This window comes from Notothenia coriiceps, unplaced genomic scaffold, assembly GCF_000735185.1.
Source record: "Notothenia coriiceps isolate Sejong01 unplaced genomic scaffold, NC01 NC01_scaffold00023520, whole genome shotgun sequence".
Classification (NCBI taxonomy): Eukaryota; Metazoa; Chordata; class Actinopteri; order Perciformes; family Nototheniidae; genus Notothenia; species Notothenia coriiceps.
The window spans coordinates 78047-96756 of record NW_011356221.1 but is presented as its reverse complement, the minus strand read 5'-3'; the positions used below and the strand labels follow the sequence as shown (position 1 = coordinate 96756).

Here is an 18710-nt window from a genome sequence, read left to right as displayed (position 1 = left end):
GTGTGTGTGTGTGTTAGTCCGTCCAAACAAACATAAATGCTACTTTTGAGCACAGACCAGCCCACACTTCCATGCAAAAGAGCCCAACAGACACACTGCAAAGATCAAGCAAGTGCCTAACAAATTTGGCAAGAGATGCCATGAAGTCCTAAAAAACAGAAATGACATCGAATTGTACCACTTTCGGTTCCCACGTCCAAAATCAAGTTTTTTTTTACATGTTTGTGGTAAAAAGCCTAAAATAAAGTCTGTGGTTAACACAAGCTGAAGAGATGTTCTTGTTTTGTTGGAAGACATAAAATATGTCATTAAAAACCCCTCTAGTGAATGTCTGAAGCTTCTTTGTGTCATAACAACGGCGATGGCTAGTGTTGTAGTACTCGAGACCGGTTTTGGTCCACTTTTTAACGGTCTTGTTTTTGTCTCGGTCTAAGACCTATAGGTTGCGAGATTTTATGTCGAGACCGGTCGAGACCGTTCTTATTATACATCCATGGTCGAGACCACGGCTGTTGCTGGGGATGTCATTGGATGTAAAATGCCCTGTTTAAAAAATTCAACCAATAATGTGACTTCACGTGACTCTGAATCTTTGCCCTCATGCGCCGCAATGTTTGTAAACACGGCACTGGTCTATACCGGCTGCTGCCCCCTAATCTCTCCCCGTTCACACACACTCAAACGCTCTTGCAGTGAAGATGTTGCGGAATTCATCAATCATTAAATGTGGCTACACAAGCCACACAAATTGGCGTGTGTGTGTTTGTGTGTGTATGTTAATCGTGTAGTGTTGGATTCACAGTAGTCTGGTTCCGGTCTTGATTCGGTCTTGCCCAGCCTTGGTCTTGGTCTTGACTCGGTCTTGACCTCTTAAAGTCTTGGTCTTAGTCTTTTGTCTTGCGGCCTCTGTAATGTCTTGGGTCTCGGATAAGGTGGTCTCGACTACAACACTAGCGATGGCTGACAAGTGTCTAAAAAAATTACTAAACGTCATCACGCCGAATGTTAGCCATTTCAGCTTAGCAGTGAAGTGAGGTGAAGTCATGCAACTATGATGTAGTTCCTTTATAGCCTAACATTAGCTTTTGACTTCTGGCTATTGCATTTACGCTTAAAAAAATCACAACGTTTTGATCATGTGTCAGAATAATTCTTCTGAACAATTCCGGTAAGTATCATAAATGTGTGTTTGCCACAGAGCTTTTTTCTGCAATATACCAAAATCCAATGGGGAAATCCAATAGCTTTTTGTCGAGAGAGCCCTTGATGCTATAACTGTAGTGACGACGTACTTCCAATATGTCATCATTGCTGATTGATGATTCATATGAAAGCAGATCTTGGTTGGAGATATCAGCTGTAGTAATGAGGGTCACTATTTCCAATGTACTGATGGTGAGGGGAGTAACGTGCTAATAGCCTAGTTCCTGAATATTATGTCACGCACTCACTGGATATCAGCCAGCCAACACAGAGGAAGACTCACAGTCCCTTTAACTCAAACCGTCTGATGCTTTGAGTACAAACTGCCAAAAAACACAGCTCTAAACTGCAGCTTGTCCTGTGGTGAATAGACTTGGCACGGTACTCTGTGTTAGGCAGTGTTTGGTTAAACACTGATTAACCTACCAGCCCACTGCCTCCACCCACATAACGCCTTCTAATGTATAAGATTTAAACCTATTACGTTAATTTCGCATATCAGTGGCTGCTTTCATTTAATAAGAAAACTACGTTTTTTTAAACCACCACATTCTTGACAGAGCTTTGTTTGTCAGTAGTGTTCAGTGTAGACTGTATTGCATTTACTAACTAACTGTAGACAGCTTTATTAAGATGACATTTCCTTTGGAGGTAGCAGCTCTTTCCCCCTCAGATTATCTTTGTGATGTTTGCTGGGGACGCGAGAGGGATTATGCCCTTTCCTGCTTTTCTATTTAACTTTCCTCTGATCATTGCATTTTTGAAATAATCCCACCCTTTCTGTTATTAGCATGATCAAATATCTTTTATCATGCTCCCAATTTCCCCAAATCTGGATTATCTGTAAGAGTAAAACTGCATTTCCATTCTTCACTTAACAATACCATGGTTTCAATATCATGATCACAAAGATGATACTTTTTTTAAATGGTACTGTACAGCTTCTGAAAATAATGAAGAACAAAACTGTTCAGACTGTTGTCAATCAGCTGGATTGGATTCATGTTAAAGACTGCAGTTCATAGATATCAATGACATACATTTGACTGGTTTTGAGAGACTATGTGCACAACTTCTGCTTGGTGTGCTGTTTTAAAATTCATCTTGCTGTGTCTTCAATCCTTAGAGACACATCACTAGCTCAAGCCTTAAGCAAAGTGACGATTCATCTTGTTTCAGAATGCAGCAGAGGAACATCTGAAGTTATATCTGCGTTCAGACGAACAGCGACCTCCCGCTGTTTGCAGTGTGACTCTGATGTTGCATCATGGAATGAAGTCACAGGTCACATTGAAAGCTTCTGAGAGACACAGCAGCTCACATTGTGCCCTCTTTAGACTTATGATGATGTTGAGGGTTAACGAGTCGATCCTACCACAGGGTCACTGTTTCCTACACCCGTCTGCCCTTCGTCTCAAACAAGCCATTGTCCTATTTTTTTTTTTTCAGAGGAAGAGGTAGAAAACATCCGAGTAGGCGAGGCAGAAAAATATAGAACTATTCAATGAGATTGGACAGGAAGAGATGGATATCAATTGATAGCCTGACAGGAAGAGAGCAAAACAACATGAAGATTAATTCAGAAATGGAGGCATAGAGAACAAATAAAAAACAGCAGTGGTCCCAGATTACATTTTTGAATGTCCCTTATTATTGTGGAAGTATGTGCTAGGTCCAGAAGAATAGTGGCATTTTTCTTCTAAATTCAGGCATCTTACATTTAAATCTCGCTTAGTTGAAATCTGATCGTTTTATAAAACTAAAACAATATGCTTGGTTGGATTCATACTTATAAAGGACATCTAAATATTAAGTACATCTATGAGAATAAATGCAAGGTGCAGTATGTTGTAGGGGTGTCTCGATTTACATTCCGAAGCTAATTAAGGCCCTGTGTCCATGAAGCAGCTTCTTCTATCAGAAAGGTCCTGGCAGGGCGCTGGGCAGCATAGCCCCCTGGGATTTTATCATCTGTATATGTTTGATCTTGTGTTTTCAACATTACAATACTTGCTCTCACAATCTGGGATAATCAGCTTGTCAGTGTTCAGTTTGACAGCTGTAGAGTGAAGGGTAAATACTTATCAACAGGGTCCCGATCCGCTTGGGCGCCGGTTTGGCTTTTTGGCCACTGAACACTTTGTTATGATCAATTCTGTCTAAAGATATGGTCAAGCTCACTAGCGCTTTTCTGAAAAGTTGAAATAATATCACCTTGTGGCCGCACAAGATTGGTGGATTGCTCAGTAAAAAACGGTGCAGCGCTTTTTCCGGAGGTGGTCCAATTCAACGGGATGTGCTGCCTTCTGATTGAAAACAATTTAAATTGATAAAAGCAGGATGGGCGTTCCTCCTAGTATTCCTTTCTATATAGCCTACAATTTATTCCCAAGACTTGTAAAACCTAATTACATTTTAAACAAACTATTTAAGATTGACCATATGGCCTTGGTATGACACTGTACATTCCCAACAACATTTAGTGGATACATCAGCCTGATACCATGTAACCTTTGTGTTCAAATCTAAACCTATCCAGTCTGCATCAATGGCATAGCTCACATCTCTGGAAACAAATATTAAAATGAAATCGTGTTTTTTTAAGATTCAATGAAATTTCAATAACATCTCCTTTGATTAACACTGCAGTGAACAGTCAACCCACAGCACCTGGAGCACCATAGGCAGTCCTCCTGTGTTATCACAGTGAATGCCAATCAGGAGGAGTGTTGCTCTGTGGCAGACTGCCGTGTGTCGGCTGCAGGAGACTGATAGAAGAAACAAGACGTAAAGACTGACTGAACAGAAAACCATTGGAGGAACAGCTGGACTTGTGTCTCAATTACTTCAATGAAACAAAGTCATGCTGACTGCTGCTTTGCTACCCCTAGGTTCTTCTCTCACTTATTTCATTGTTATATTGACACAGTTTAGGATGTATATTCCTACTGTGAATTGAGCTTCGATTCAAATGAGAGTTTTAAAAATGTTTGTTTAATGTTTACTGTCAGTTGGTCCACCAATGTTGTTCTCACTAAAATATCTCATAAATTGTTTTCTATTTTGTGCTACTAATATTAAAGTAGATCCCAATAACTTCTTTATTGCATGGATTCAGGCTTCACAGCTATACAGTTCAACTACACCTAAAAACAGCAGCATGGCTGTTAACTCTGAGAACATAACATTTAGGACCAATAAACACATTTGTTTAATTTAATACCTTTTATTTCCTTAAGACATTTGCAAATAAAGTAAAAAGGATGTCATGTTTAAGTATATCCCTTTGAAGCACTTTGAATTGGCTTGTGTTTAAAGGTGCTATATAAATATACTTAGTTTGCCTTTACATTTTATAATATAGTGACACAGTATAATACTATTCCTGCAAAATCTAAAAGAAATACTCTGATCAAAATATAAACGTCAGCACATACTGTAGTACATAGTGGATGCAATAAAATAAATGTATATTTCACCATTAATAATGAACATAGTCTCTTTCTCTGTTCTTTTCAGAAACATGGTTGTAACTGGAAAAATATATATATACACAAACATGCCTAAAAACAAAGGCTAGTGAACAAACATCCCTATAACTCTGTACCTTACCTCAGTGCGCCTGATATGTTTACCTGGTCTGTGATACTGCAGAGTGGTTTAATGAAAGCCACAGAGAATGAGTAAGGAATACCCACAAAGTATAGAAAAGGGGAGGGGGGTTAGGGGATTAATGAGGGATCGCAAAGCTTTGATAATGCTGACGTTTTGAGCTGGCATGTGCCTCCTTAAAGCCCTTTGTTTAGCCTGTATTGCCAGTCACAATCTGTTATAATTCAGTTGCCAGATTGCCCGGAGCAACATCATCAATCCCCCTCTCAGCTTTTGATCTGTAAAAGTAAAATGCAGCTATTACTGACTCTATACAGCAAATCAGAAACCAATATCTGTTCTGATGGATTGCAAAGCCTGTCTACAGCTGAGGGTTCTCTGTTGTCATGTTGGAATCTTCCCACTCCTCAAAGGAAGTAATGACCTGCCCTTGCCTGAGACCGTCTCCAAAATAGACCGGCACACACATGGAGATAAGGACATCTCAGCCACACTAAGGTTTACGTGACACATTTCACATCATATTTACCACTGCAGGTCGTGGTTGAATGTTAACAGTGCAGCAGTGAGTGTGTTGAGCAATCAGTCAATGGGTAACATTTTATTTATATAGCCCAATATCACAAATTACAAAAAAATTCACAGAGGTCATTGTTAGCAGCATACAACAACCTCTGTTCTCAGACCCTTGAAACAGACTAGGAAAAACTCCCAAAGAAATCCTATAATAAAAAATCTTGCCCAGGACTGAGAAAAACTAGCAATAGATGTCATGTCCATAAATGAAATTGATAATAAAATGACAAGATAGACAATCCAAATGACCAAAATCATCATGTGAATGTTTAAAGAAGGGATGGATCCAGGTTGAAAAATATATAAATAACATGGGCATCAGGCAGGTACACGACACATGACACAATGGTAACCTTTAATACTGGCAACCTGCCAGGTGAGAGACACACAGACTCTGGGGAATTACTGTACACCCCGGATGCTGAGTTAGTCTATTGGACATACAAACAGTCTAAGCCTATTGCAACATAAAGAGGGGCTTGTTCAAGGTAATATTAATGCTATTAATATCTAATGCATCTGAAGGTTGATCACCTTTTTGACATTCATCTGGTGTTTCTCTCCTCTTTATTTCTTGTCCTCTCACCTGTTCCTTCCTCATTTAATTCTATCCACCCATCCCACTCACCTCTGTGTGTCCCTTTCTGCTGACACATCATCTCCTTCTCCCCCCCCAGGCCGGGCCAGTCTGCACGACAAGTCCTCCCTGCGGATAGAGAACGTGCGCTCAGACGACCAGGGCTGGTATGAGTGTAAGGTGCTGATGCTGGAGCAGCAGTATGACACCTTCCACAATGGCAGCTGGGTGCATCTGACCGTCAACGGTAAGTGCCATCAGCATGCTTTAATCATACTGTTCAAATCAAACAGATGGTGCTGGTGATACAGATATGACTTTACGTCTGTATTTGGACTTTTGTAAAAAAAAATGGTTGTACAAGTATATTGAATATGACATTTATTATCATTTGTAGCAGTGGTGTTAAGATGGGCTTCAGACATTTGAAAGGCCTTGTTTAATCAATGCCAACATGCACACAGAATAACAGGCGACTGGAAATGTATAGGTCAGTCTAACAATACTATTTGTAATGCACAAGGACTTGAAATTAGACACATTTAGTCAAACTACTGTAAAACTTAAAATAAGCCTGTTGGAATCTGTAATGATGACATTTTATATCTGTTGTGAGAATCATGTTTTGTCGTGTGTGTGTGTGTGTGTGTGTGTGTGTGTGTGTGTGTGTGTGTGTGTGTGTGTGTGTGTGTGTGTGTGTGTGTGTGTGTGTGTGTGTGTGTGTGTGTGTGTGTGTGTGTATGTGTGAGAGAGAGAGAGATTAATGGATTTATGCAGTAAATTTAAAACCAAACAATCACAGAGCTAGAAGGCAGTAACCTTAGTCATTGAAATGTGGATTTACCAAATTGAAGGACTTCTTATCTGAACTGAAAGGTTTTGAGCAAAAGTATCTGAAATAACTGGTACCTGCAGATCACTGCTCCTGTAATGACATCACTATGTAACACTCACACTTCTATTGGATAGGGCTCCAACACATTCTAGGTGTTAAGCTAAGGAGCAGGACATCTCTAATGGTATGTTCACACCGGACGCGATGCAATTTTTGGGGGCTGCGTGATTACATGTAAAGTCAATGCAGAGACACGAACAGACGCAAATTCGCTCCGACGGCGCGCATGAAGCGGTTGATCCGAATTCCGCGGTGCGATTGAACGGGGCAGAGACAACCGCTCGAGTTACATTTTTTCACCTCGAGCGTCAAATTTGCCTGGCGCGATCTCACGGTAGCCAATCAGCGGTGAGGATCTCAGCCTGCCGTCACTGACGTTGAATCAGAAAACCAAAACATCAGCCGTTAGCTGTTAGCACACTGAGCTCACAGCTCCTCATATCTGTTCAGAAACTGGACAAAAGTTAAACAAGTACAAACCACAGACTGTCTGTGTCATGGCAAATACAGTCACTGGTTTATTAGTGCGAATGCTGTGCCACAGCCTTCCACTATAGTTCTTCAAATCTTTAATCTTCTTCTTCTTCTTCTTCTTCTTCTTCTTCTTCTTCTTCTTCTTCTTCTTCTTCTTATTATTATTTCATCCATTATTTTACAGTCGAATAACTTCAGCCTACTTTCAGCTACAGAAACCATTCAAATATCAAAATGTTCAGCCTTTTCAGCACATGATGGGAAACTTTCAACTTTTGAAAATATGTTATACCTTTTGAAATATTCCGCTTTTTAAACTCTTTTTTTAACATGTAACTCAATGGGAGGAACCTTCAAATCCTCTTTTAACTACACCGTGCTCCAAATGCTTCTCCTTCCACATACTTTCAGCTAGAGACTTCATTCATATTTTAACATTAGTGTGTATAGAGTGCCACAGTGACGCGACCTAAAACCCGGAAGTAAGTTAACATTTTACCACTTCCGGTTCTTTCGACAAAAACCAATGCAATTTCTCCATAGGATTTTGGAAAATAGCTCGAAATAAGGTCTGTGGTTGACACAAATTGAAGAGACAGATCACGTTTCGTTCAGCCGGATAATATCCACATGTCTACCCTACTTTTATAATTTTCTAATCATAAATCTAATCGATAGATTTATGATTTGAAAATTATAAAAGTAGATATATAGAGCAGACTGGGTGAAAAGAGGTGCTGCAGCACAGGCAGTATGAGAAAAATAAAGAACTTTTTGAACATTAAAGCATGGAGACATGTCACAGTAGAGACACTAAATACAAATATGAAAATTAGCATAATATGTCCTCTTTAATAATTAATTAATCTTTCCATTATTTATCCAATTTACTTGTATAATGTGTTCTGCTATTAGTATGATTATCTTATTCTCTTAACTAGGGATTGAGATGCAGACCATGATACACAACAGCTGTTGTTCAAGTCCAGCCGAGATAAGGATACCACAAGGTCAAAGGTTAAGTCCCCATAGTGAGAAGTCCAGTGTTATTAACACTGATTATCGCTAATTGTTTGCGGTGTCTCACTGGCCTCATGGTGGCTGTGTCATGACTAAAAGGTTGATAAAGTTGTCCCAGTTACATTTCCTGAATCATTTTCTGAAATGGTCTCTGGAGAGGAACCCCAGACATACACTCGAGTACAGAGAAGTAACACACACACTTGTGTCAACACTCACAGGACTCAGTTACAAAAACTCTGAATATTTTTCCTTCACTTGGTAGCTCAAGCATTCATCGAGACAAATCAGACAACATATGATGACTCCAGTTGCTGTGGTAACAGATACACCAGATAGGGTCCTTTAACCCCCCACCCCCCCATGTGGTCACGGCACATTAGCTCAGTTTCATCAGTGTTGTGTTTACTTGGCCTTGCCTCTTCCCTCTCTCCCAGAAGTGTTTAAAGGCCCCCGGCGTCCTCCTCTGCCTCCTCTCTGTTTCTGTCCGTCACTCCTCGGCTGTCCTTTAGTGTTGTGTTGACACGGCAGACATAAGCCACAGCACTTTTATCAGCTGTAGTAAGTCAGACTGTCAGTGCTGTTGTACAAAACACAGCTCACTTACTCATTCTACAATACTGTGATAATCCTTGTTAAGAGGTGGACCAAAAAATAATTTCTTTTTACATTGACTGATGAAACTATCATTTTAATGGACTTATTTGGAAATGGCACACCATAAAAACATATCAATGAATTTATGAATAGAATCAAGTAGTTATTAAGTGCAGGCTCACATTATGAGTCTAGTTTTGATTCCACTGCAAAAACAGGATGTAGTGTACCTCTTACTGTAATCACTTAGATCCTCCCTAAAGGCTTTTGATGATTTGCAAATGTGTTTAATTGAGCAGCTAGTCTAGACATTAAAGACACCATTGTGTTTGTGTCTAGTCATTCACTAAGAAGAAAAGTTATATGAAGGAAATAGCCAGTACTGTATGTGGGGTCAAGATGAAAAGAAGCTTACACTATACCAATATAACCAAAAGCTACCTTGGGTTAAAGGGGCCCTATTATGCTTTTTGGGTTTTTCCCTTTCCTGTTGTGTGTTATATATAACACACATATATAACACACAAACCTATATATAGGTTTGTGTGCCTGTAAATGGTCAAAGAGGACATATAGCCCACAGGCAAAAAAGGTTCTACGCCGTTAGTTACAAAATAGGCTTATTTCAAAAATAATATGAATAGTATCGAATGTGCTATATAAAGCTTCCTTGAGACTCACTGGATTTTTTCTGTATGAGAGGTCAGTCCCCCCCCTTCAAACTGGCTGTACATTGAAGGGCATTGTTACTTCATGAGCCTGAATTTGAACTCATTGGCCAATTCCGATATATAATCATGAACGATTAGATTATTATGGAGTCATGGAGTCATGATTTGATTAGCTTTTATTCCTAATTTTGCAAGAATGTATGGCGAGACACTACAGGTGAATAGGGTAACTTTTTTTAACTTAAATATATCAGCTAGAAATGTCTCCAGTTAATTACTTACATTAAGACAATTGTTTTTTGTATTACAAGTTTTATGAAATAACATATTATGTAATATAATAATGTATAATATGCAAATTAGCCATAATATCATCAAATATGCACATCTTTTAACACATTTCAGGAACACAATTCTGAACATTGGATAAAGTCAGGTTCAAAATTCTTGTTTAATTTTGTAGTCATATTAGAATCTAAAGTTTGCCATGTTTTTAGGTTTAAAATGTTATATAATTCAGGCTATGAATGATATATGAACAAACCCTTCAGTAAAAACCTTCAGAATATTGATAGGAATATAACTGGAAGGTTTGGTGTCGTCTTCTCTGTGAACGTTTTTTTCGCTGTTCTTTTGCCGTGTTTTAGCGCACTACGTGACGCATATGAACGAATCACGTTGTCAGAAATTGACCCCAGCCTATGAGATTTATTTTTTTGGTTTAAGACCCAAAGGAAATGACCATATTTGGATCTGATGAGATTGTGCAGGAGAGACGGTGGGTGTTTCTCAATGTCGAGGACGCTTCCTTGGTAGGACATGTCTTCCGAGTCAGTGGGTGCTTCTCAATGTCGAGAAAGGCTCCTCCAGAGCCACTATTTCAAGGATGCTACGTCATCGAATCCCGTCGAAGGACTGTTCCAATGTCCAGGATCCTAGGAATTCTACTGAAGACTGAATCCTTCGTTGCGGGAAATTTCGAGGATGCACCAGTGTATCCTCCGCGGTCTTAAAATCCCCACNTATCAATGAATATCTGAAGTGCTTTGACAAAAAAATCCATTAAAAAATGTCATTTGTGGAAGCCGTAGTACTGCAAAAAGCACGACCAATCATTTGAGCCGGCCCGGCTAAAATAACTGGATGGCCTACCTGACTGTCAGCCTTCCATCTGTGCACAAACTTATCTCGTGCCCTCATTGGTCATGTGCGTGTTCGTGTTTGTTGGAGGAGGGGCTCTGTAAGGAAGTGGCAGATTTTTTCCGGCTGTGTATTTTCAAATTCTAGTGCACTCGAGCTGGTTTCTCCAAAATTACCTACCCCACCTTTAAGAGCTCCATTTGCAATGAAGTGTAAAATCGAGCTGAAAGAAGCTGTACAAAATCCTTTATGCCTACTTTTTACTGGGTTCAATGTTAATATATGAGATGTCACCGACAGTAGATGATTCCACATAAGCGGTACATCCTCATGCTAATATTTTTTAGAATTGCGGTGACAAATCTTGAAGGATCACGCCCTGCTCCAGTCCATACCCCTGCTGCATTGCTATTTATAGAGCTCCATTTGCAATCCACCTCTCGCTATCACAGTCAAACATCAGTGGTTCTCGGTGATTACTCTGAGCACTTTAGCTGTCAGCCTCGGTGGCATTGAAGAAGTAAGCGATGCATATAGATTCCGTGTGAGATGCATATAGATTGTGGGCGGGAGTGCTACAGTATATCGCGCTGATGCATTTCCCTCTACAAATTCACACCTATACTGAATTCTTGTGAACCTTTATCATCCTCAGACAGACTGCTAGTGGAGAACAGGATAAGCAGGAAGAGATACAAAATCATGGCCACAAATACGTCCTGTTTGTACGAATAATTATTTTAAATGATAAACAATTTTTGTCACACTTCACACAACATCAAATGCAGTGCGGCACACACAGCGTTGAAACAGGATTAATTTAAAAATACATTTAAGAAGTATGATCGAGTTACCAATGAAAATAAAAAGGTAGATGTTACAAATTAAAAACCAAATTACAAAATGTACAGATCCCTTATTTCACTAGATTTAAAGCTGGCAAGCTCCACTCAATTTTTGTCACACTGCCTGTGCTGCAGCACCTCTTTTCACCCTATGTCTGAAACCAGAGCCCAGTCTGCTCTGATTGGTTAGCTGTTGTGATTGGTCAACTGCTTAGAGATGTCCCGCCCCTTAGCCAACAGGTACAATGTGTTGGAGTGCTAGCTAGTGATGGCAGTTTGACACTGAAGCTTCGAACGGAGCTTCAACCCTGGACTTCCTATTCCATAGAAGCAGTGCTTCAAAGCTTGCTTCAAATCCAGTGTTGGGCAAGTTACTTTAAAAACTAGTAATAGTTATAGTTACTGCCCTCAAAAAAGTAACTAGTTACTTTATTAGTTACTAAATTATAAAAGTAACTAGTAACAAGTTACTTTACTTTACTTTAAAAATAATAACAATACAAATACAAGTGTTTGTGTTGTTCTGGCACAGTAAGAGAAAAGACAACTCCCCATCACATTGTATGCAATAGCATTAGAAAATGTAATGAACCAATAAAACACCAAAAGATAAATGTTAGACATTTTGAACATGCACTTTATGGTAGCCCTCAACAATCAAGGGACAATGCTTTCCTGTGCCGCACACAGTTTACATTGAACCGGTAATAGTTTGCGCCTTGATCCCCACAAATTGAAAAAAAGGGTTATATTCCAAGTTGCAAATGCGCTGCTGTCTCGCTAATACTGCATTCCGCAATGTGGTGCTGGTCGGAGCGTTGCCGTGGTGTGTTTAGAATAGCAGTTTTGTCGTGTGTTATTCCCCATAAAGCAAGGCATCCCAACCCGCTCTGATCTGCTACCCGAAATGTTACCCCCGTAACCAATAACATTACGCTCTGTACTTTCACTGCCCATTGGTACAGTGAAGACATCGCTGTGTCCGCCTGTAAGGTACATCCGCAGGGAGATTCGGTTCAGTTCAATCACATAATGTAACGCAGTGAACGCACCCATTTAAATCAACAGTAAAACTACAACGGCGTTAACTTAAATGGGAATAGGTAAATAGTAACGCTATTAGTTACCGCAAAAGTAGTTACGTTACAGTAACGCGTTACTTTGTAACGCGTTAGTCCCCAACACTGTTCAAATCACGTGACATCAATGACGTCCGAACGCAGCAACTGCTTCATTTCCTGAATGAATCAACTCACTGGTTCGCCGTCCCCAATCAGGTGATTCAATGCACTGCCTCATCTCCGATCAGACAGGTGATAGTTGAAACGTTCAAAGTTGACGCTGCAAACCACTTTATAACCGTTTGCGTTGTTGCTGTTGAGTTGTTGTTGGTATTGCATTTTAATTGGATCATTATAGAGCAAGCTAGGAAGAATGATAGGTCGTTCTGGATTGTGAAACACTTCGAAGTTCGAAATGTGGAAAAAGTTGTGAACTAAAAGACAAAGAGAAATATAAAAACACTTCATTAGTTTATGGAATAGATAGCCCAGTGGATAGAGCCGGCGGCCAGAATGCGGCGATGTCCTACGCGCAGCTGGTTCAAAGCCCGGAAGAGTTAAACTTTTAATCATTGCTTTTCAACTTTAATACTTTAATAACTGATAAAAGGCCCTCTCCGCTCAAAGAAATTTCAGCACTCTCTAGTCTCTTCTCAATAACCCAATACACACAATTATCAATCTTTAATTGCAAATAGAACATGATATTCAGTCTTAGTTTGTGTGTGCATCGAATATTTTTCAAGGCAAAGATACGTTAAACCCACTGCAGCCTTGCACTTCGCCAGGAGAGGTCGCTGTAACTGAAGCTTCGAGCAATGAACCTATTTCCGACACAATTGTCCAATTGGTTCGATGCTTCATTCAAAGCTTCATTTTGCCATCACTAGTGCTAGCCAATAGGAGTGTGAGTGTTACATTGTGATGTCACCATGTGTCAGGGACAAAACAGTAAGGCAACAGGAGACAGGAGTGGTTTAAATAAACTAGGGTTTTTATTTACCCAAAAGTCCACAGAAAACATCATACAATAACTAGGCCTATAAAAGTGGTCAGCATAAAATACCTCAAAGAAACATAACAGGTGTTAACTCAACAAAACTGACCTGCTACAATGAAAAACCAAGGAACCTATATAGTGGCTTGGCCAAAGCAAGTTGAACCCAAGGGATAGTCACATCATACACAAAGGACACTGACAAAACCCAAATCCCCCCTTTGACATGGAAGCAGGTGGTTTGTCCCAATCTGTCCCAATTGGCTCCTTGCAGTATTTATGAGTCCTCAGCGCTCGGCCACGCCCTTTGCTGAACCAGGAAGTAACCTCCCCCAATGGACATGGTAACTCAAGAGACAAAGAAAGTAATTAATACAAACAAATGCTTGTGTTAGCTGTGCTAAAATATTTGAATTAATGTCAGATTACAATCAAATAAAGAGTTTACCATTTAAAGCAAATGTGTGGTGTTAATTGGCATGTTTTATTGTAGCTGCACTGAAGCAAAACTACTGAAGATGAAGCTTAGTTGGTTTACCCTGTGTGGCTGTGGCCATCACACCATGTTAGGGAAGTCACAAAGGAGTCCAATGGAGGCGTTTCACGCATGGGAAGGGAGTGTGTGGGAGAGAAAGTCCCTCTGAAGGGAACTCCATTTGCATGCACACAAACCTATATAACACACTACAGGGAAGGGAAAACCTCAAATCATAATAGGGCCTCTTTAAGCTTCTTTAATTGTGCACTAAAGGGATGCTGTACACTGGTAGGATGCCATCCAGTATTACAACTTCAGGGTTTCCCACACATAGACTATACTTGGGCGGGCCGCCCAGGTATATTAACGGCCGCCCAAGTATATTTCGCGACCCATTTAGTTTTGTTTTTTTTGTATTCGTCTGCGACCATGACACCATCTGCGATCGATTAACTTGTGGACAATGATCCCTCGCTCTACGCCTCCTGTACCCAGTCCCGGACTGGCCATCGGGAGGACTGGGGGGTTTCCCGATGGCCTGGCCTGTTAAGTGGCCTGCCTCACACAGGGTGACTGGCTGTCTACATGATGTGGCCTGCCGACATGGCCACTGTCACACAGATCATAAATCAGATCATAAATCAAAGCCCTTGATCTAGTCTCTTTATTTTCCCCTCAAAATGCAACAGATTGATGCATTTAACTCCAACATTTAAAAAAAAATCACTCCCACTTAAAATCACATTGATAGGTTCCTAAATACATTTACCATTTAAAAAAAAAATAATGATAAATATTAACCCCCCGCTACCACGAACCCCCCAAGTATATTTCAAATCTGTGGGAAACACTGAACTTTGGAATCGTGGGATGAAATCACATGTCATTTGCTGCACAATAGGGCTGCTTTAATGGACACCTGAAAAAGCCATTCCAGGAGATGTGCTCCTATATTATAAAGTGTCAATGTATCACAGAAGCTGCTTGGTCAGAGTGCTTATCTTCACCATCTATGTGTTGTGTCAAAGCATTTAGTGTGAAATGAGCACTCTGGCCCGGTTTATGGATGCGGATAGAAAAACATGCTAGCAATTGAGAAGCTGAAGGATTACACATGTAAGCAGATCAGCTTCAGTCCTAAGGTTATTAGAGGATATCAAAACAGGAATGATGACAACAAATCTGCATTATATCACTGACAGTGGTATTGACGTCTGTGTGCATTGAACTGAGAATGTCAAGGTTAAATGAAGATGGAGTAGCTATAGATATCAGTATTAAGTATGTATTAGAAAATTATGTATTTTAGAAAGATGTGCCAACTGTCCTGTATGACCATCCATCATGATGTTGGAGGATTCTGAAGTAAAGAGGATTTAGAAAAATGATTTTACAAAATGCAGCATGATTATTAAAGTGTATCTCATTTAGATGGGTCATTAGTCATCAAGACCGTTTTTGTTCTCAGTCTTCACGATACCGCATGTATTTACCTCAGTATATGCAAACATTTAGGTCCAATTATAAATGGAGACATTTGGAAAACAGATCAGTCAAACGTTTAACTTCTGCATTCAAAGACATATTTTCTGAGGAGAAGGACAAGAACAAGCTATCCTGTTTCTTAAAGAAAATGTTGCTGCTGCTGGAGAAAATGTCAGACCTGCTCCCTTTGTCACAGAATTCTTCCAAACAATTATGGATTTGAACATTAATCCTTTCAATAGCTGCTTCTGAGTTTGCATTTTACATATAAGTGCATGAGCATGGTGCTTATGCACTCAGAGCACCAGAGGTTAAAGTTATTGATGTTTATTCCTTAGCTTTGAAGGAATAAGCATGAGTTATATGACAAGCTGCATTGCTCCTTGGCTTCCACCCTTCCTGTACAAATCTACAAATGTTAACCCTGAATCCACCAACCTAAATAAAAATCAAATCCAGCTAAAGGTTTACACTTTACCTTACACATTATTCAGCAGTGTGTCGGTAACCTGTTTGATTGGCCAGTCTCCTGATATTATGTACACTTGGCTTCAAAAGGAGGAATAAGATGATTTCGTACCCACTTAAAACATACCTCTAAAGACTTTGATGTCTCCTAGAAAAAAATATTATCATTATAATGCTTTTACATAGCTAAAACATTTGAAATGCCTTTTTCGAGTGATATTTTTGTTGGGGGGGTTAGCATAAGGAAATATAGTACATATGTGAAAACATGCACAATGCAAGTGGGGAATATCAAGTGGGGAACATCCATGCTAAATCCATGATCACTGTGCTAAGAAATTAGCAAGACAACAGTTCAACAGTTTAGCTCCAAGTGTACTGTTTGATGGTATCAAATATAATGTACTGTACCATTTAAATACACAAGTTGCAGAAAAGTTACAGCATAAATACTGGATTATTAAAAAGACCTCAATCACCATAACAACACAGTCAGTTACTGTAGCTCATTTGTTGCCATTAAAGCTGTTGACTTTAATGACCAGGGACGTGCACAGACATTTGGGGGGGCTATTGCTCTAAACTGGAAAAAGGGCCTCCCCCCGAAAAAAAAAATAAGACCAAAACGATTATTACATTTACTAATTTGAACAGTAATTCACATCATCTCATAACAAAATAAGCTAAGGCAACTACTTGCACTCAGTGACTTGATTTTTCAAATGAAAACCAGGGACATATTTTGTTTTACTTTCCATATCTTATTAAAATATCTAATGTTAGTAACTATTAAAGAAAAAATGGGGACAATTCAATGCAGTTTGACCATTGTAACTGCTGTGCAGTCATACTGATAAAATAGGGCTTCTATAATTACCTTAAATAAACTCACCAATTAATGAAACCAGTTCAATACGCATTATTCTTATTCTTATCATTCTTTATGAACGCAGTAACGGTAAGGTATCTAATTACTTATTTATTTAGTGTTCCATAACTTAATAACAGAGATGGTCAAATGAAAGTAGAGACATGGCAGAAATCCTACAATGAAGCAGGCAGTGAAGGGTTCTCCTGTGAGAGGGCGATCAAGAAAAGAGAGCGAGTGGCCCCGTTGAGGGAGTTTACGGAGAAGATGAAAAGACACAGAAAGAGAGAAGTACAATAACAATATATGTAGGTGTTTTTTTGTAAATAACCGACGGTGTCAAGAGGAAGTAAAGTCCCTGCCATGACAATAAACTCAAAATCCATTTTCCAAAATCCGACACTAGAGGTGGTCTCAACGCACCGGCACCAATACAGTAGCCTATAATACATATTATATATATAATACGTAACATGTGTAATCACACACTTATGTTATAGATATAGAACATAAATAATAAAAATGTAGGCCTACCTGGTTTAAAGAAAGCTGGTGTGTTTCCCGCAGCGAGACACTAAAATACTAATTGTTATCATGTTGAGTCGACCACAACAGAAAGAAGAAAAAAAAACCTCTTGCTCTCTCCAGAGGGGCAGGTCAGCCAAAAAGGGGAGACGGGCCGTTGCCCGGGCAACAATAGCCCGTATCTGTGCATGTCCCTGTTAATGACTCTTTGCAATTATTTGTCACCTGCTTAAGAAAAGATATACTAAATGCAATCAGGAGACATGTGATGAAAGACCCCCACTATTTTCAGAAGGGTTTTAAACGTATCAAGAACCAATAATTATGACAGATGACCATTTTCCTTCACTTCCTCTTATATTACATTTTATATTTCTTCACATATATCTGATAGTCTAACATCAGCTTCTAATTGGTCATTCAAATATTCTTTATTTTAAAAGAAAATATTATGTAATGATATGTACTGTAGTGTTCTATGAGTATAAAAGAGGTTTTAAACATTGAGGACTTTTTTTGCATTATTATGGAAATCCACCTATTTATAGTCTCCTTTGTAAGACATTTAGAAATGTTTTCAAGTATATATATTGTTAAGCTTAAGGGACCCCACACCACCTGTCAACCACAATTTACTAGTATGTGTAACACATAACTATTATATTATGGAAGTTAGTAAAGCAATATACAGCTTCCAGATTGGAAGTGAAGTGGAATACCATAACATATATCAAGACTGAGCCAGCTGAACAGGTGTATAATCTGTTATATTTGCACAACCACAAATAATTGACTAAAGCCCGCGTCAAACTGTCCCGAAATTGACACCCGATGGACAAACAAATATGGAATTGTGAATTTCGCGCGAAGATGGCCCCGAACCACACACGAAGGCAACATTTACATTACATTTAAGACATACAACTGCAACGAAAGTAACAAAAACAATTATGTTCAAGTACTATGATACTNACACACACCGACTCACAGCTTCGCCGCGTCCCGCCGTCTCAGGGAGGAGAAATCGGCGGAGCTGCAGCTGAGAAAAGATTGAGTGTGTGTGTGTGAGGAAGTCCGCGAATTGGTCCATTTGGACCAATCCTCGGATTAACGTAACAGCTCCGTAATGTAACGGCTCCATTTGGGTATGGGCACGTCACTGTACCCAGGAAGAAAAAGAGAAATGTCCAGCGAGGCGTTCTGGGGCAGCATAGACAG

At 39.5% G+C, this 18710-nt stretch overlaps 1 protein-coding gene across 1 annotated transcript in view; it reads left to right on the top strand.

Moving 5' to 3' along the window:
• Positions 1 to 18710, top strand: part of LOC104954550 (protein turtle homolog B-like) — a 32637-nt gene that overhangs the window by 12781 nt on the left and 1146 nt on the right. The window contains exon 2 of the mRNA XM_010781673.1: positions 6069 to 6215. Coding sequence (XP_010779975.1) covers positions 6069 to 6215 — 147 coding nt within the window. The remainder of the gene's footprint in view (positions 1 to 6068; positions 6216 to 18710) is intronic.